This window comes from Myotis myotis, unplaced genomic scaffold (genome assembly GCF_014108235.1).
Source record: "Myotis myotis isolate mMyoMyo1 unplaced genomic scaffold, mMyoMyo1.p scaffold_m19_p_5, whole genome shotgun sequence".
In the NCBI taxonomy this organism is placed as follows: domain Eukaryota; kingdom Metazoa; phylum Chordata; class Mammalia; order Chiroptera; family Vespertilionidae; genus Myotis; species Myotis myotis.
This window is the reverse complement of record NW_023416357.1, coordinates 51,007,742-51,028,680: the sequence shown is the minus strand read 5'-3', so window position 1 is coordinate 51,028,680 and position 20,939 is coordinate 51,007,742. Positions and strand designations below refer to the sequence as shown.

The following is a 20,939-nucleotide window of genomic DNA, read 5'->3' as shown; positions in this document are numbered from 1 at the left end:
ACTCCCCAATCTGCCCTGCTCTGAGCCCGACCAGGGGCTGCACCTAAGGATTGGGCCTGCCCTCTGCCACCCGGGAGCAGGCCTAAGCCAGCAGGTCGCTATCTCCCGAGGGGTCCCAGACTGCAAGAGGGCACAGGCCGGGCTGAGCGACCCCCCCTCCCCCCAGAGTGCACAAATTTTTGTGCACCGGGCCTCTAGTCTATATATATAAAAGCCTAAGGGACTGAATGATCAGTCGACCTGTCACTATGACGCACACTGACCGCCATGGGAAGATGCTCAATGCAGGAGCTGCCCCCTGGTGGTCAGTGTGCTCCCACAGCCAACCTCCCACATTCCCTCCCACCAGCCCCTCACCCTGGCCGGCCAACCTCCCACAGCCCCAATAGGCTCCAATCGCTGGCCAGGCTGAGCGACCCCACTTGTGCACAAATTCGTGCACCAGGCCTCTAGTTTAATATAAAATACTGCAATATTAAATATTTAATATCAGGAGAGAACCAAGATGGTGGCATAGGTTAACGCCGGAGTTTGCTGCCTTGAACAACTACTTCAAAAGTGAAACCAAAAAACGGAACGGACATCACCCAGAACCACAGGAACGCTGGCTGAGTGGAAGTCCTACAACTAGGAGGGAAGAGAAACGCATACGGACACTCAGAGGAGGCGCAGTGCTGAAGTCAAATTCTGAGGTGCGGAGTGCGGGAGTGGGCTGGCGGCGGAGGGCACGGTTGGCGTTTTCAATCGGGAGGGAGTCGCAGACTCTGAGCTCCAGATACAGGCAAGTCTTTAGGGACCCAGACTCAAACGGGAGAAGCGGGACTGTCTGGCTTCGGTCAGAGCGAGTGCAGCTTTCCCTCCGAGGTTTGCAGCGGGTGCTGGGACTCAGAGAGGCAGAGCCCCTGGGGACAGGACTGAGAGCCGCCATAACTGCTCTCTCCAGCCCACCCTGTTGATCCTGTGCGACCCGCCCTGCCCAAGCCCTGCACAGAGGCATTTGCCGGATAGCCTCAGGCAAAGGCTAGGTTAGCACCTCCCTAGAGGACAGAAGTTCTCTCACTCCAGACACAGCTGATTCTCACAGCCACTTGGCCTGGAGGCCAAACCCTCCCTGGAATTAGCTACAACAATCAAGGTTTAACTATAAGACTGCGCACAAAGACCACTAGGGGGTGCACCAAGAAAGCATAACAAAATGCGGAGACAAAGAAACAGGACAAAATTGTCAATGGAAGATATAGAGTTCAGAACCACACTTTTAAGGTCTCTCAAGAACTGTATAGAAGCCGCCGATAAACTTAATGAGATCTACAAGAAAAATAATGAGACCCTCGATGTTATATTGGGGAACCAACTAGAAATTAAGCATACATGGACTGAAATAACGAATATTATACAGACTCCCGACAGCAGACCAGAGGAGCGCAAGAATCAAGTCAATGATTTGAAATGCGAGGAAGCAAAAAACACCCAACCGGAAAAGCAAAATGAAAAAAGAATCCAAAAATGCGAGGATAGTGTAAGGAGCCTCTGGGACAGCTTCAAGCGTACCAACATCAGAATTATAGGGGTGCCAGAAGATGAGAGAGAGCAAGATATTGAAAATCTATTTGAAGAAATAATGACAGAAAACTTCCCCCACCTGGTGAAAGAAATGGACTTACAGGTCCAAAGAGCGCGGAGAACACCAAACAAAAGGAATCCAAAGAGGACCACACCAAGACACATCATAATTAAAATGCCAAGAGCAAAAGATAAAGAGAGAATCTTAAAAACAGCAAGAGAAAGAAACCCAGTTACCTACAAGGGAATACCCATACGACTGTCAGCTGATTTCTCAACAGAAACTTTGCAGGCCAGAAGGGAGTGGCAAGAAATATTCAAAGTGATGAATACCAAGAACCTACAACCAAGATTACTTTATCCAGCAAAGCTATCATTCAGAACGGAAGGTCAGATAAAGAGCTTCACAGATAAGGAAAAGCTAAAGGAGTTCATCACCACCAAACCAGTATTATATGAAATGCTGAAAGGTATCCTTTAAGAAGAGGAAGAAGAAGAAAAAGGTAAAGATACAAATTATGAACAACAAATATGCATCTATCAACAAGTGAATCTAAGAATCAAGTGAATAAATAATCTGATGAAAGAATGAACTGGTGATTATAATAGAATCAGGGACATAGAAAGGGAATGGACTGACTATTCTTGGGGGGGAAAGGGGTGTGGGAGATGCGGGAAGAGACTGGACAAAAATCGTGCACCTATGGATGAGGATAGTGGGTGGGGAGTGAGGGCGGAGGGTGGGACGGGAACTGGGAGGAGGGGAGTTATGGGGGGGGGGGAGGAACAAATGTAATAATCTGAACAATAAAGATTTAATTTAAAAAATAAATAAATAAATAAATAAATATTTAATATCAAGAAAAAAACCTTGGAAATTCTGACTCAAAGTGATGTTATTTTATAATTCTATACTTTACATTCAAATTTTACAAGATACAATCCTTCTAAAACTCCAAAAAGGAAATATATTATTCTACCTAAAGTCAAAAATTGACAAACTGTTTTCATATGGTATATCCATAATGTCTACTTTGATATTCATAGGATTACTTAGATTTTTGTTTTATTTTTAAATTTAAATTTATTTTTCAACTACAGATACAGTATTATATTAGTTTCAGGTGTATAATATAGTGATTAGGCATTTATATACCTTACAGTGATCACTTTGATAAATCTAGTATCCATATGATACCATACAGGGTTATTACAATATTGTTGACTATATTCCTTATGCTGTACTTTATATCTTCGTGACTACTGAATAACTGGCAATTTGTACTTCTTAATCCCTTTCACCTTTTCCACCCATCCCCCCGCCAGATGGGATGATTTATGGTAATAGTGAATATTAAAAAATTCTCTGAATCTTAGTCCTTCCTATAAATGTTGCCCCCTGGTGGTATCCAGATAGTACCACACCCAGGGCCAATTACCTGAGAATTGGCAGCTTTCTCGGGGACAGGTAGGACGGCGGATTTGGCTTCCTGGAGAATTTTTGGCACGCCATAGGAACGTCCACCAACAAGCATCACAGTCACCAGTTGCAAAGTGAAATTAGAGCCCAGTGATAGAAAGACCTATAAACAAACAGTATCCATGACTTTAAGTATTAAAAAATAACTTTCAGAGAAAAATGCCGACATTGGCATAAGTCATTAGCACATGACCTCAGCATACGTTTGTATCTGTTCCATCAATCTATGCCCTTTCATTCATGTTATAAAACAAATCACTGTTAGGGAGACTGTAGGGTGAAGAGTGATAGTAACAAGAGTATATAAAACACAAATGTGCGAATTCTCCATGGTTCCCAAGTGGTCTCAGAAATGAGACTCACAAGAACTATTAGTGATAGAATCATGTGCCACAGGAATGGAAGGAGCCCACAGGTGAATAGTGTCAGCTTCTAAAACCAGAAAAGCCTCTTCATGGACAGTAACTAATAATCCATATTTACTCAAAATGGATAATGATTTAGGTGCACTTATTATTTGAATATTTGACAAATAATTACTAGTGCCATGTATTAAATATCAATTTTCAAAGTTTTAGAATCCAACAAAATAGGGGAAAGCCTGACTTTTAAAATTGATGTTTCTCTAAAAGATTATTTTTAACTATACAATACATTTTCCCACAGAAATACTGTTGTTGATAATGGATCGGCAAGTTACCACATAACCTGGAATATTGCTAAAAACTCTGTACGTCTTTACTGAATGTATAAATAACCACTTCTGTGGAATCCATTCTTTTTTTAAAGATAATGTTCTTAAATGTACATCACACCCTCCAAATGTGCAAAATATGTACCATAGTGATTTCAAATGTTCCGCGACATGAGGGGAACAGATGCCTCGTTCATTCAATCCATCTTCATTTTTGTCCAAATGGCATTCACTGAACATGAATCATAGGTCAATTGCTAAGGCAGTGGTCGGCAAACTCATTAGTCAACAGAGCCAAATATCAACAGTACAACGATTGAAATTTCTTTTGAGAGCCAAATTTTTTAAACTTAAACTATATAGGTAGGTACATTGTTATTAACTTAATTAGGATACTCCTAAGGCTTAGGAAGAGCCACACTCAAGGGGCCAAAGAGCCGCATGTGGCTCCACGGTGCTAAGGAAACAGAAATAAATCACAGTGTCCTGCCTTCACTCCCGTGTTTCCCACCTCTCTTCTAAGGGTAGGCCCCCTTTCCCAGGCAGTTCACTGGCTGGGCAGCTAAGGATTTTTTGGTCCCTATTTCCTAAAGAAGGAAGGGCCAGGCTCCCAGTCATTGTGCCTCCCCACCCGGCTGCTCTGCTCTCGAGCGCAGCCAGCACACACAGACTTGTGGCCGCAGCAAATCCCCAGGGTACAGTAACTGGACATTGAAGTCGAACAGCAGTCACAGCAAAGTTGCGGAAAAGCTGGTTTGCTGCAGAAGAAACGCAGGGGGATTCACTGGCAAGGACCTTGACGGTGACTAGGAGGGGGCATGTTCTCCAGCATGCCCTGCCCTCCCCTGCTCCAGGACTGCATCACCAGTACTGTTCTACTGGCTCCCATCGTGCTGATCGCATCTGGGCCCAAATGGAAAGAACGTACAGCTCCATGATATCCTGCGCACATCTCCAGCACCGCGAACCCACGCTTTTGTAACTGCGGCTAATGGCCTTCTGCACTAGCAAGGAGCAACAGGACGACAGAGATTGTGTCTTTGTCACCTCTGTACCGGCTGTGCTTATTGCAATGGCTGGCACAGGGCGAACACTCAATAAATGTTTGAATAAATGACTCAACCACAAATGTAAAATCCTCGCATTCTAGCTTAAGTAATTTTAAACTTAGACTTGTTTCTTTACAATGCCAGTGAGTCTTATCATCAGGATGCACCTCATAAAAGAAGCCTACTGTTAACCAGGTGAGGCAACAGTTTATACTCCCAGGTCCTGATGTTCAATCAGCACCAAGCGTCTTCTAGTTTCAGAGCCTAATGGAAACTTTCTGTGTTCTAAGACCTACTGCCCTGCTCTGCGGCTGACCTGTCCAAGGTCTTAATTTTTACCAGGCAGGTAGAACAAGGAGAGCGGTATATAATTCTTGTAACTAGTATCTTACAAACTTCAGAGAGCAATGCATTATATCCAGGGTGTGAAGGAAGAAGGGGACCACTGGAAATATTCTGCCCTTGGTTTGTGTGCATCACACCCTGCCCCACGCAGTTACCCTGGAAGACACAGCAACACCTAATATAATCTATGTCTAGTCCTACACCACATTCCTGAAATGTGAGAGAAAGAAGGAACCTGTGCAATTTTAAATATGTTAATACTAGTAAAATATGTGAAAATAAAAAAGCAAAAGGAAGCTTTCATGTGTTCACAAGTTAGTCAACTTTTGTTGGCTCTCTTTTGAATATAGAAATAATTAAAATAGGTTCAAAAAGGTATTAAAAACTCATAGATGATTCAAATAGGTAATAGGGAAGTTAAGTATTTTTATAAACTATACTAGAGGCCTGGTGCATGAAATTCATGCACGGGAGTGGGGGGGGGGGGCGTCCCCTCACCCCAGCCTGCACCCTCTCCAATCCAGGATCCCTCGGGGGATGTCCGATTGCTGGTTTAGGCCCAATATTGGGGATCAGGCCTAAACCAGCAGTTGGGCATCCCTCTCACCATCCAGGACTGCTGGCTCCTAACTGCTCACCTGCCTGCTTGCTTGATCACCCCTAACTGGCTCCACTGCCAGCCTGATAACCGCTAACCACCTCTGACTGCAGACCTGATTGCCCCTAACTGCCCCCCTGCCAACCTGGTCACCCCCAACTGCCCTCACCCGCTGGCCTGGTCATTCCTAACTGCCCCCCTCGCCAGCATGGTTGCCTGCCGGGGTCCAGCCCCCGCGGGTCCAGGGGTCCCCAAAGGTGTAGACGGAGTCGGCGAAGAAGGAAGGACACGGAGACAGTGTTCAGTTGATCAGCAGCCTAGCCAGGATCTCCAGCCAAGTTCTGGTCTGGATCTCCAGAGAGGTTCTGCTTAGGATCTCCAGCTAAGTTCTGGTCTGGATCTCCAGCCAGGTTCTGTGTCCATGTTCTCTTGCTAGGTTCTCCAGCCAGGTTCTCCAGGTTCTCCAGCCAGGTTCAGTCACCAGGTTCTAGTCGGGTTCTCTTGCCAATTTCTGTAGTCAGGTTCAGTCCAGGATCTTTTGCCATGTTTTCTCCAGCGAAGTTCTTCTGTCTCTGGGTTCTGTGTAGGTTCTGTCTTCTTAGTTCTGTGTTCTAAGCTCTGTATTCTAAGTTCTGAGTTCTAAGTTCTGTGTTCTAAGTTCTGTGTTCTAAGTTCTGTCTCTTGCTGTCTTTTTACATCTGTATTTATACCAGTTGATTCAATCCTATCAATCTCTATTACAAAGGTTAGGGTGTTTCTTATCTCCATTCCAGGGAGTAAAGATTATGTAGCTTAAGCATGATTGTTCGTAGTTAAAGTGATTAATTACCCACCTGGCACTAGTTAAGAGGTTTTATTCCCTCCCTGACTTCAGGGGAAAATCCCTACCTGGGGAAACAACCTTTCTCAGAGAGGAGACCTTGGTTAAAACACATAGTGCCAAGAAGGTGAGCAAACATATTAAGAACAGTATGCCATATATGCCAGGTCCTTTGAAACAGCAAGGATGGACCGGCTCCCGGCAGTTGCCCCTTACGGCCCCCCAGCCAGCCTGCTCACCCCCAACAACCCCCCTCTGCCAGCCTGGTCTCCCCTAACTGCCCCACCCACCAGCCTGGTTGCCTCTTACTGCTCCCCCTGCCAGCTTGGTCACCCCCAACTGCTCCCCCCACTGGCCTGGTCACCCCTAACTGCCAACCCTGCCAGCCTGGTTGCCCCTCATGGCCCCCCCTGCCGGCCTTGTCACCTCACTCAGCCTGTATGGTTGTCCATTCGGTTGTTTTGGATGTAACAGCCCCTGGCTCTTTATATATATCGATTATTAAACTTTCAAAATGAAATCAAAAGAAGACTACCATCTTTCAGAATGCCCTAGGTAGCACTGGCAACAGACGACCTCAGACTTAGGCAGATCAATGGTTTCAGTCCATGTGATATTTATCACATATTTGGGTTTTCCTATACACAGTCTGAGAATAATTTTGTATTTGCCACATTGCTTAGTGAAAGAACAGAATGGTCAAATCACCAATGTGCCATGTCTCAGTGTCAAATGAAACCTTAGTATCAATATAAGATATATAAAATAAAACTATTCCTAGAAAAGCTGAAGGAATGTCCCCGTATTCATTAGCAGAAATTATAACATGAAGGTGTTTAGACAGTGATGTTACACAGATATGTGTAGGAAGATGTTTCACCAAGCTTCACAATCCACCCCACAGATTTTTCCCAGAATTATTTCAATCTGGTTACCTCTGGGGTAACCTTTCCAACAATGAGAAAATTAATTCCCAGTGCCATAATGCATCACATGTATGAAATAAATTAACTTATCTCCTATGCATACAGAATGACACTAGCTATGTACATCCTCGCGAGGAGTAAGACAAAGAGTCACTCGCATCATTCTCTGTGATTCAGACTGAGAAAGACTGCTGAGGTGCCTACAGGACTCACAGCAAATCCACACATTCTTTTCACTCGCACCACAAACATCTGCCAGAGCTGTCCACTGCTAGTTTTTACCATCACAGACAGTCAGAGCCACTTTCCACACAGATGCACAAGAAGAGAAGCAGATACCAGCCCCTGTGTTCATGCAGACCCTCCAAACTCCAGGGAGCACAGGCCAGTCCCACAAGAAAGCCTAAATTTCTCCCCTTCAGCAAGTATCCTGTGAGTGTATGTACATGTGTGTATGTCTGTGTGTGTATGTGCGCATGTGTGTATATTGGGGTGTGTATGTATATCAATTGAAATGATTTCTGGAACTTTGCAAGGATTAGATAAATGCCTGCTACTACCTAGACAAAAATATCCCATCTCCAAATTGAAATATACTTATTCACTTATAATCTGTGAATACTATATTCTTTGTATTACCCAATAATCACTATGCATTTTCCAAGGCATTTTTCCTGGTTACATATAATTTCCGAATAAGATTTAATCTGATCCTGAGGTAAGTCAGGGCTCTCACTGAAGGAGCTTGATTGGAATGACCAGGAAATCAAGAAAGACTACAAACCTGGCTCTTTACTGGCACCGTGTCCACTTTAGAGCTGGCACCGTCTTGGACCACCAGCTGCCTCTCTGCATTCTCTGGAACAACTGGCTGCTCCTTATGATCAGATGATATTCGATATCTAACAGCCACATCTCCGAAAGTCCCGGCAAGCCGGGTTACGTTGATTTGGATGGACCTGGTGAGGTCCTGCTCAATGAGCACTGCCTGGCGACCTGCATACAGAGCGAAGACTCCATGTGGGTCATCATTTGCAGAAACAGAGAACTGCGTGATGCATTTTTCCGGGTCCAGTTCGGCTCCTCCCTCTACGGAAACAAGCTGGATCACGTAGGCTTCCTCTATCTCGGGGACATCATCCGGTAGCAAATGAACATCAAAGCTCACTTCACGCTCTCCATCAGCAATGATGAAAAAGCCGTTTGTAGAGAGAAAGTCTCCCATAATGTCAAACTGACTACTTATTTCCCAGTAAACCTAAGATAAATGGGGGGAAAAAATCCAACAATGTTATATGATGCAGTAAATTGAATCAAAATCCTTTGAATTATGTTTTCATTTCTAATAAACAAAAGGGAAATATTAACTGTGCATCATTATATTCACAGTCTCCAAGCAGTTATTAGTTTAGAAAGTACAGAGGAGTGACGTCTGTGTCATGAAAGTATCTCCACTCTTTCAGGCTGTCGTATGCAACTGGCAGGAAAGACTACGAGATCTCATTTTACCTACTCCTAAAAGAATAACATTTTGAAGAGATAAAGAAGAGCAAGTTAACTTTAAAATGGCCGTACCACACGTCATTCCATAGCAAACCACAGACAGTGGCTGAAGGTGAATGTGACTAGATAATCAAATACTTCACATCAGAATTTGTTCTTGTCGGTTCTTTAACTATAAGGAAATATCTATTAGATTTCTTAGAATTAAAGGTTATTTTCCAAGAATTTTCGCCCTCCAAACCATAAAACTTCAACTGAACAAGTAGCAGTTACAGGAAAAGAGGTAACTTCATTGAGAAATTTCACCAAATATGTAACCTAGATCGGTTAGACAAGTATCTTGATGATTTACAAGGGCATCTTCAAATGTTCTATATCAATAAACACTCAAACGCAATCTCTTAAAAATCAGTTGCTATATTAAAAAATTCTATTGAGAAATAAAGCCCAAGAGAATACATTAAGCAATTTACAAAACTCAGGGATTTAAGTAGGAAAAGTAGCAAACCAGAAAATACAAAGCAGTTGAATCATACTCTTCATGCCTAAGTGTGAGGAAGATCTTTTTAATCTAATTGTGATGCAATGTGGAGAGATCGCTGAAGGGGGCCTGGCTGGAGAGCCCGAGGTACTTCTCAGCTTCTGTTCAAACTCATGTCACTTGAGTTTATGAAAACCTTTAACCAGAACAACGCCGTTTCTCTGTCCCTCTCAACCATGTTTGTTAAGAAAATTATTGCTCAACTTAAAAATAAAATGAAAAATGATACCTTAATCTCTCCAAAAATGCCCTTGACTCTTTTGACAACGAAAGTGATGATCAGGGGCCCTTCCAGAGCTGAAGGCTCCAAATAGGTCTTCACAGACAAAGACTCGGGAGCGAACTGAACCACTCCATTGGGATCTCCAAACTTCTGTATCTAAAAATAGAAACAGCAGAGTGAATACCATAACAACTATGGATGAAAATACAGTAGCCAACGAATCAATCAATGCTGAAGAAATGGAAGAGACATAGAAATAATACTTAAATCTATCTAGCTATCTGATTTTTAAACCTTCTTTATTACACTGAGTGTTACCTAAAACAAGCAAGTTCTTATTCCCCAAGGATAATGGGAACAAGTGTCCAGAAAACTACAATTTGCAGAATCTCAAAAGGATAGTATTTTCATGTCTGAATTTAGGTTCATTTTGCCTTATATTTGTTTTGTTTAATCAGTTAATTTTTGCTAACTTCTTTCTACTGGTTATAATATAAGGTACAGAGAGGCAAAAGGTCAAGTGATACTTAGTTTTATGTGTCAATTTATAGATTATGGTGCCCAATTGTTTGGGCTACTGAAAACAATGCAGAGAAATGACATCTTTTAAGTTTGGATAATACTCTTGTCTGGGGTCTGTATCAGTCAAACTTCTCCAGAGAAATAGGGAGAAAGGGAGGAAATGAGAGAGAAGGAGAGAGAGGGAGGAGAGATTGATTGAGGAAACCAACAAGTTCCCCAAGCTCTGGGTGTTCTTATGTTGAAATTTTGGGGGATAAAGAGGTTGACAGTCTTGGCAGAGGGCTATTTCACACTACCAGAAAGGATTCTAAAGCAGAGTATTGCAGAATAAACCATCTCTTTCCCCAGTTTACTTTGGCAGAAAAAGAAATGGCAAGCGGGCAGTCTAGCAGGCAGAAAACCCAGGCATGAGTTGACGGTGTGGTCTTGAGTTTGAATTCTATGGGGCAGGCTGGAAACTCACACAGGATTTCTTGAGGCAGATATCTTCTCCTGAAATCTCAGTATTAGCGCTCAAAGCCTTCAGCTGATTGGTTGAGGCCCACACACATTATCAAGGATAGCCTCCTTTACTTAAAGTAAACTAATTATAAATATTAATCACATCTACAAAATACCTTCATGGCAACATCTAGCTGTGTTTGTCCAAACACTTTCTGCCCTGATGGACTGGTTGGTCCATATCAAATACGCTGAATGTGAATCTAATCCAACACATCATTGTGCTAGTTGAACAAGTACTATTCTACCTTCGCACAGTCTGACTTGAAACTGGTTAATAATGTTTATGTATTTTGATGGCAAAGAGAATCAATATTAAGGATGACATCACAAATACCTCCTCCCTAAATGTGGCAAATATTCACCAAATTTTCTTAGAGAATATAAAATAAGTATGTTTCACTGCATTAAACCCTTCTTAGAACTAATACCATTAATCAGGCTATATAAGAAACTAACTTAACAACCATAGGAATTATGGTTTTATAAGTTTCAATTCATCATAAGCCTACCGAGTTTCAACAAATGTAAATGCATTTTCTGATAACGCCACTAAAAATTCTGTGGGAAAATAAAAAAAATCAGACTTACTGTTAACGTAACAGCATTAGCTCTGGAGTCTAACTTAGCTTGTCCCTTCGCAAGTGTAAGCTTAATAACGAAAGTCTCTTCGACTTCAATTTCTTCGTGAGGATGAACGGTCAGAATTATGGTTCTCACACCACCTTCTCCCTCTCCAAAATAGAAGACCCCGCTCACTGGGTCTGCGAAGTCTCTGTTCTGTAGTGGTAAGGCATCCTGAGAATTGGGTCCTACTATCTCCCAGTTCACCTGTAGGGCATGTGTGTATGTGAGTTTTAAATAGAAATGATCAGTTTTAAACCAAGAATTACTTTGCAGGATATATAGTACTAGGAAAAAATACACATATATATGAATATTATTCTAGAATATCTCCAGCAAATTCCTATTATTATCTCTCAGGTTTTTAAACAATGATATCTGCAAATGTAAACTGCATAATTATAGAATATCAGTTTTCATGAATAACAATGTCTAACCAAAAAAAAGAAATCTGAATACCTGGCCAGTTTTCATCATCACAGGATAACAAAAATATAGAAGTACATACTTTTAAAATATATACTAGAGAAATATAAAAAAAATAAATATATGAATACAACACTATCTTGCTATGTGCACAGGTTATGTCAATCAAAACCTATTTGAATAATGAAACCATGTGAAAAGTCTGATGGGTATGCAACCTCTTCTAAATCTACTTAAATAAATTCCCAGTATAAAATGAACAGAAACTTTCCTAACTTGTTATAAGAAACAAAGAAAGTTTCTATGTTATAATAAAGGCATTTTTAAAAGTTTCTATAATTTAAAATTTTATGCTTCTCAATATTCATAAAGAAAACTGGGCACTTCTGTTTGCTTCTTTTATCTCTCATCAGCATTGCACACAACTGATCCTTTCCTTTTTCTTAAAATAGTGTGTCCTGTCTCTCTTGACTTACACGATGCTCACACAATACAGGCTATCCTAGTGTTCCTCTGCCTTTACTTCTCAATCTTTGCTGGCTCTCCTTCCTCAGACCCCCAGAGGCGGGCAGCCTGGGGCTCAGGTCTGTTTCCTTCACATCTCGTTCTACACCCCTTAAGCCCCAGAGTTTCAAATGTCTGCATTTGTGTCAACACCGTCCCTGTCTGCAGCCCTAACCCCAACCCACACTTGCTCATGCCCCTCCCTATTTGACCCCTCTATTGGGATGTCTTGTAGGTATCTCAAATGGACAGGCCAAAATAGAACTCTTGATTCTCCCCCAAGCATCTGTATTTCAGTAAGCAGCACTATAATATAACTGGTTGCTAAAACTAACATTCCAGCAGCGACCCTCAATTCTTTCTTTTCCTCAGCCTCCACTAGTCCAATGAGGTGTTCTTCCAAAACATACTCAATGTCTATTCACTTCCGGCTATCTCCACCTCCGCCCTTGTCTGAGCTGACAGTTCTGCCCTGGACAGTACAGGACAATCGCCTACTAACTGCCCATTCTGTTTCCAATTCAGCTTCTTGACAGTCCATTTGCTTCACAACTGTCCTATGTGAGCTGTTTAAAATGACAACCCAATGACATTGATATTAGTGCCTTCCTTAAAACTTTCTAGTGGCAACCTATTTGCACTTGGCATAAAATCTTTAACTTGCTTTAGGGGGTTCCCTGTGGTCAAACACCTACTGAGCCTGCTGAGCTACCCTGTGCTGTGACCCAGCATCTCCAGGTCCCCAAACATGGGCCTCTTCAGATCTCAACATGCCAGCCTTGTAGATCTGCACTGGCTTTCCCTCTCCTCGAACACTCATCCCTCCAACAATGACATAACCACCCGTTTCTCATCCTTCAGCCTTCGGTTTAAAAAGCACATCCTCACCATCCCATCTAGAGTAGCTAGCAGGTCATCTGCAGTTGTGAATCTATTTCACATTGCTGTAAAGCACTTAGTCCAGGTGTCCTCAAACTACGGCCCGCGGGCCACATGGGGCCCGCCGAAAACATTTATCCGGCCCGCCGGGTGTTTTTGCCGCCGCTGCCTGTCCTGCTTAGCAGCCGACTCATCCTGGGCCCGCAGTGCGCATGTGTGGAATGTCTGAGGGACAGTGAACTGGCCCCCTGTTTAAAAAGTTTGAGGACCTCTGACTTAGTATCATCTGATCATCTTTCTTTTATTTATTTGCTAATTATTCTAAAAGTTATATGAGAACACGCCCTAACCAGTTTGGCTCAATGGATAGAGCGTCGGCCTGCGGACTGAAAGGTCCCAGGTTCAATTCCGGTCAAGGGCATGTACCTTCGTTGCAGGCACATCCCCAGTAGGAAGTGTGCAGGAGGCAGATGATCGATGTTTCTCTCTCGTCGATGTTTCTAACTCTCTATCCCTCTCCCTTCCTCTCTGTAAAAAATCAATAGAATATATATATATTAAAAAAAAGTCATATGAGAACAGAGACAAGGTCTTGTTCACCAGCATGTTCTCAGTGCCCACAACAGGGTCTGGCACCCTGAAAGCTCTCCACAGATACTTGTTGAATGAATGCATCTACCAGAATCCATCCTTTAATTTCTTACTTGCTCTCAAGAATTCCCTGAGGTCAGCTGTCATACATTTTTATGCGCTTCATAGGACTTAGAAACTGCTTTACACCTACTAGGTGATTAATAAATATTCTTGATTGTGAATAAATAAATGAATATATTTGAGGAAAAAGAAAATCCAACACCAAACTTAATTATCAAAAATTATTTTTAAGCCTGAACCGGTTTGGCTCAGTGAATAGAGCATCGGCCTATAGACTGAAGGGTCCCAGGTTCGATTCTGGTCAAGGGCATGTACCTTGGTTGCGGGCACATCCCCAGTAGGAGGTGTGCAGGAGGCAGCTGATCGACGTTTCTCTCTCATCGATGTTTCTAACTCTCTATCCCTCTCCCCTCCGCTCTGTAAAAAATCAATAAAATATATGTTTTAAATTATTTTTAAAACCATGAGAATAATAACTCTACCTGAATCTCTCCTGAGAGTCCTCCAGTCCGCTCCAGCACCAAGGGTAAAGTCATTGTAGAATTGGGATTAGAAAGAGAAATTCTGCTTTGATTAAGAAATCTTACAACACCGAAGGGAGAGTCACTCTTGGTGATTGTGATTCTGCTCACTAGGTGGCGTCCAAGGACCGCTCCACCAGTAGCTCCAATGAGCAGAATTTCAACAGGCTCCGCAAATTCACTGCATAGGAAGAAAGCAAATCTGTGAATCTAAGTACATGAAAATGCTTCTAAAATCCAAATAACTGGTCATTTTCTTAATTGGTCATTCAAGGCACAGTAGTCACACTCCAAGTAGGAAGAGGAGGGTGATCAGCTAAAGGCATAAATGATTCACTTCAATATTATATAACCTGGGCTGGTTAATAGATCTTTTCCTCTTTTTATTTGCTGAATGCATCTACATTCTGATTAGACTTTTCAAATCTAAATTAATAAAAATTATTATTCCTGTATTTGAAAAAAGTAACATACAATTACAACGGTCTCCCAATTTCTTTTCCCTGCTCCAGTGCATCCCTCCCCCTGCCCTAAATTTTATCACGTGTTTTTCAATGGTCACATGCGTAGTCTAAAATTCTATTATCAGTGCAAATCATAGGTAAGGAATGGAACACAATATTCATGTTTTATGTATGCCCATATTATAAGTAGTCCCCCATCATTTCTGGTTTTGCTTTTTCTGGTTTTAGTTACATACAGTCAAGTGGGGTCCAAAAATATTAAATGGAAAATTCCAGAACTAAACAATTCATAAGTTTTAAATTTCATGCCATTCTAAGTAGCATGATGAAATCTCCCCCTGACCCATTACATCCGAATTAGGACATGAATCATCTCTTTGTCCCACCTTCAGCCACTTAGTAGTCATCTCAGTTATCAGATTGACCGTCTGGGTATCACAGTGTTTTGTACAGTAAACCTTATCACAGCCTAATGCTGTCACATGCTTATGTTATTCACCTCCCTTCATCTCATCATCTCATCATGTAGGCACGGTATCATCTCACATCATCGCAAGTAGGGTAAGTAGAGTACAATGAAGATATCTTATTACAGTATCCTATATAATAAAAGCCTAATATGCTAAGTGCCCAGTTATCCAGTCATCCGTTCAACCAATCAAAGCATAATATACTAATGATATGCTAAGACCACTCAACCGCTTGCTATGATGCACACTGACCACCAGGGAGCAGACTCTCCAACTGGTAGGTTAGCTTGCTGCTGGGGTCCCGCCAATCGGGACTGAGCGAGAAGGGCCGGACATGCCCTGGAATCCTCCTGAGGTCCCTCCCCAGCTGACCAACCTCCCACAACCCTCCCTGGCCCTGATCATGCACCAGTGGGGTCCTTCGGCCTGGCCTTGCCCTCTCGCAATCCGGGACTCCTCGGGGGATGTCGGAGAGTTGGTTTCGGCCCAATCCCACAGGCCAGGCCAAGGGACCCCACTTGTGCATGGATTCGTCCACCAGGCCTCTAGTATTATTATTGTTATTAACAATACATTGCGTACCGCATAGAAATCTCTAAGACGTACGCCAGGGACCGCACATTTTTGGGCAAACTGCATGTTATTTAAATCATCATAATGCACTTTAGGTGTTGTTTTTCAATAATTATAACATTTTTATTTACAAAAACAATTAAAGTTCCTAGTACTTTTTTAACGTATGGTACTGCGTAAAACATTTTCCTCTATGAAGAGGGGCCAAACAAAATTTACATAAGTATCTAGATTCGCTCCTTTTTCTATGGGCGTGAAAAACGAGAACACTTGTGAGTGGTCCTTAATAGATGGCGCATGAAACACGAGAAAACTCCTGAGTGGTACGAATATGTTAATCTCTTACTGTGCCTAATTTATAAATTAAACTTTATCCCAGGTACATATAGGAAAAAAACATAGTATATAGGGTTGCAGACTATCTGCAGTTTCAGGCATCCACCGGGGGTCTTGGAATATATCCCCTGAGGATAAGGGGCGAGTACTGTTATCTCATTTCACTAAATTGTTACCTTTCATGGCCATCAGCGATGGAGACATTGATGAAACTTAAGCTCTGCCCATGCTGAAATGTGACTGAGTCCCCATGCAGTAGATAATCGATGCCAGGAACCGCAGAGGAGCTCTGGGAGGTGAACGCAGCTGTCACGCGGCCGTGTGCTCCATGCAGCCTCACCACTGGAATCATGATCATCCCGACATCTTCCTCCACTGTAATAGGCATTTGCAATTAACTGGTATGTCAGACAAAGCAAGTAACATTTATAAGATTCAGTCAAATTAAGCATGGCCATTAAACATAATGGTACAGTGCAAGTACTCAATGTGTCCACAATTCATTTATCACTTTCAAAAATGATTGGTGAAAATCTCATGACTTATTTTTTTTTTGGAGAAATGTAGTTTGCCAGAAGTTGAAAGTTATGGCGAACAGTCTAAGTTAGAAATTAAATGACCTATGTAATCATCAATGTAGGCATTCCTCCTCTCTGTGCCACATACAAATAAATGACAATTTATTAGAAAGTGGATATTCACTGATTTCTAATCCACAAAGAAAGTTAAACATTGCATAACTTAAAATGTATTCATAAAAGCATCTGAAATATGAATATTTCAATATTTCTAAGGTTAAACACAACTTTTTAAAATTGTTTTGTTCCTAACCATTCATCTTTGGCACACATAAGTGAGGTTCAAGATTGCCCAAAGGTATCTCAAAAATATAATTTTAAAATAAATGTGTAAATATGTAAATCTATAAAGGCATATAGAAATACATGTACATACATGTACATGTACATGTACATACACACACACACACCAGAAACTTTACGTATGAGAATTCAAACTGATAATGTCGAGCTCAGGAAATCTATAATTCAGAAAGTGGTGGTAAATTTATAAATAAGGTTACTGAACCTACCTTCGAAGGCAGTATACCTTGGGTCAAATTCAATGATGCCCTCTGCATTATCATTTGTCATTATTATGATTGTGACCATGGAGATGTTTCCTATTTCAGGAGGCTGATCTACTTGAAGTCCATTTTCTTGGATGGTAAAATCATACCCTCTTGCAAAGTCATAAAAAAAATAAAATAAAATGAGTACATAATTTCCTACCATCAACTGAATGGTCCTCTTAGCTCCTATAACTTAGTCCCATTAAGCAATTTAATACTTTTTAAAATTCCCGATACTAAAATACTTCTTTTCTCCCCCCTGAAATGCTGTTTGAAACAGATTTCTGTGCTGCTCACGATTATCACTGCCTGCATGAAGCCAGAACTAATATAAAGTTATTAAACTGAGGCAATGGGGAGATAACAGAACTATAAGGAAATTGGGAAGAAGTGGTCATAAAATAAAAAGGTGGGGCTAGGAACGCACTGCTGCACACATTCTACAGTAATGGACCCAGAAGGCAATGGGCATCAAACTGCAGTGCACGCAGACAGAAGCCAGCTGGGCTGGACATTCATGGTGGCAGGCTGAGAGCTACTTCAAAGAAATAATGAGTGTGTGCCACTGAAGAAATTTCAAGCTAAACCTTCAAGATTCAAGAAAATATTTTAGTACCTATGGAAAACAATTACAAATCAATGCCTCTGTTCTTTAATATAGATGGTAGTTTATTTATCTAATGTCATTCATGCAAAGGAAATTTCCTTTTTTAATATATTTATGTTATTCCCATTAAAGAAAATTTCTGACTTTATATCATTTTAATCCCTGAAGCTAAAAAATGGCACTAAACCAGTGTAGTCCTTCCTTTAATTTCCAAATTCTATCTGCCTGGTATTTTTACCCCACCTACATTTCAAAGGGTTGAAAGCTGGTTAATAAGCTTATATATAAGGCAAAATTAGAAAAAGGGGAATTAAAATATTAAATGATCAGAGAATGAGATGGCCTCCATATGGTTCATTCTTGATCTTCAATGGAAACACGGTGCACATTAATGACTGGCCCTCTTTGACTCCATGTTTTTACCCCCTTTAAAACTGGTACTGGGAAAGCAAGCATCTACCTCATTCACCCATGGAGAAGACAGGACAGCTTTCATTGACTCCAAAAATAAATCTCTCACTCCAGTCCATGCCCGGGTACAGAGACAGGGGGAAGCAAATTCCCCAAGGCCAGCTGACCTTCGACCTAGAGAACAGTTACTCTATTTCTTCACCAAATTACTCCTGCCCATGCCCTGTTCAATTCTATGGCTGCCCAGAGCGACTGCATGCAACAGAAATACATACTTTCAACTTCCGGGGTCGGGGGAGTTATATTTTAAAACAATGCATAGTGAACAGTCTTTGTTATAATTTCCTACCACACACAGTCCTAATGTCACATAAATCCTTGGAAGAGAAGGGAAAGAACTATTTCAGTTTTGTATTAACCCCTACAAAACCTAGCACTACTTTTCCTTTCTTCCTGCTTTGTTTAACTTTCCTACTTTTCTTTTTTACTTTACCTTTCGAGGAGTTCCACTTTTGTAATTACTAGAGAAAATTCCTCAGGGCCTTCAGGAAGGCTATCATCAAGTATTTCAACCTGCACGCTTTTCGCCATCTCCCGTGCGTCAAAGAGGAGCTCCCCCGGGGCGGGGACAAAATCCACGCCTGCCTCCGCGGTCCCACTCACGGTCTCATACCAGAGCCTCACGGGACGGAGCGATCCACCCGATCGGATGACTGTGACGTTCACCTGCAGCCAGAAGAGGTTCTTTTATTTGACTTGGATGATGAGCCTCCCAGACAATACGTAATTTTTATGAACTCTAATTTACTAGGATTATGTTGAAATTATAAATAGATTTATGAAAGTATGGAAATGATAGGTCAAAATGACATCAGGAGGAAATGAATCAGTTGGTGAAAACTTCAGAAGAACAAGGAAACGCGTTTTAAAGATCGCTACAAGATAAAAAACACACCGGTATTTCCAATTTTAAGCATTTCAGACTCTACCCTTTGTGCTTCCTCTGACACTCGAAGCTGCTCCTGTGAAAAGGCGAATCGGCCATAGGGAAGGTCACTGGCCACCACTGTGATATTGGCGGTGCTGCTGGCCGCACTCAGTATTCCCCCCTTACTGACACCAGTGAGCCGGAACTCATAGAAACACTTTTCCTCAGGAATGTCATCATTCAAAGCCTACAGAAGGACAGAAAGGGCCATTCGCAAGCAAAAACTATCATGTTTAAAGAAAAATATCTATCAGATAAGTACCAACAAATCTGGGATATCAACCATCTCCCACCACCCACCCACTAACCACACACAGACACACACACAGCAAAGGGCACAACAGAAGCCAGTAACATTAATACCTGGATCACTATAATTGCTGCAGACTGTCCTTCTCTCATTGTCAGTTTTCCTGATGTTTCAGCAAATTCCCCCATGGATGCAGGGAAAATCCTCCAATACACTGTGACCTCCCCCCAGATCGCTGGGCCACGAACCAGGCTACAACAACACACACATATATTCAATACAATTTTTACTGAAGGAACTTTTCCTGGATATTTGCTCTCTTTCAAAAATAAACAATTGTCATTTATTTCAGAAACATTATGCATTTAAGTAACCCTATCTATCAATTACATACCACAAGAAAGTCTTATACTTCCAAGATAGTAAGAGTCAAAGTACTGAACGCATGTAAATCTACTTGACAAGAATACTAGCAAAAGCTGAACACTAGAAGTGGAAGATCTAAAAAAAAAAAAACATTTTAAAGTTATTTACAGATTTTTCACAAAATGTCAATAGCCTAAACGAAGTTCTCTAAAGGACAGAAATATTTCACACATGCAATGCTAATGGACAAACTTCCAAAAAGGTAGAGTTTTCATTCAAATTCAGCTACTTCGCTGTTAGCTGCTGACCCACTCCTCATGAAAAGATTTGTAATAAAGTCACCTAAAGCATCCCATCTATACATATAAAAGGCTAAGTGACCGTCCGACCGGTAGCTATGACACACAATGACCACCAGGGGGCAGACGCTCCAACCAGTAACTATGAGGCACACTGACCACCAGGGACAGATGCTCAACACAGGATCTGCTGAGCTGCGGTGACTTGGTAGCTGCGATTCTCGGGTGATGCACCCCGGAACCAGAGAGAAAGGAGCCCAATTCCAGGGTGTGTCGCCCGAATACCGCCCACTCGCAATCCGGGACCCTTGGGGGATGTCAGAGAGCTGGTTTCGACCTGATTCCCACAGGCCAGACTGAGGGACCCCACCTGCCGGAGGGACCCCACTCACTCCACAGATGCCCTTCAAGCCCCGGCGCCGCCAGCCAGGGAGGGACTACTGGAGGTTGGCTCCAGGGCATGTCCAGGCCGTCTTGCCCAGTCCTGCTCCGCTGGCCACCTTCTAATTAATTTATTTTCAATTTGCATGAATCGTGACTAGTAGTTATATAACAGGCCCTAATTGTAGAACACTTAGAATGCTTGATTCAGATGATTTTCTAAGGAACAACTTTGCAGCTGAGACACACAAGCTTACAGAGATGACGTAATGCTCACTTTACATAGCCGGTG

General features: G+C 42.0%; 1 protein-coding gene across 1 annotated transcript in view; it reads right to left on the bottom strand.

Annotated features, from left to right (window-relative positions):
* ADGRV1 (adhesion G protein-coupled receptor V1) overlaps positions 1–20,939 on the bottom strand; it is a 459,983-nt gene that overhangs the window by 289,335 nt on the left and 149,709 nt on the right. Inside the window, exons 63-72 of the mRNA XM_036308704.1 lie at positions 19,715–19,853; positions 19,353–19,538; positions 18,857–19,089; positions 17,307–17,455; positions 16,393–16,591; positions 14,335–14,554; positions 11,357–11,596; positions 9,749–9,898; positions 8,260–8,733; positions 3,003–3,146 (exon numbers count right to left, since the gene is read on the bottom strand). Of these exons, the coding sequence (XP_036164597.1) occupies positions 3,003–3,146; positions 8,260–8,733; positions 9,749–9,898; positions 11,357–11,596; positions 14,335–14,554; positions 16,393–16,591; positions 17,307–17,455; positions 18,857–19,089; positions 19,353–19,538; positions 19,715–19,853 (2,134 nt within the window). The remainder of the gene's footprint in view (positions 1–3,002; positions 3,147–8,259; positions 8,734–9,748; positions 9,899–11,356; positions 11,597–14,334; positions 14,555–16,392; positions 16,592–17,306; positions 17,456–18,856; positions 19,090–19,352; positions 19,539–19,714; positions 19,854–20,939) is intronic.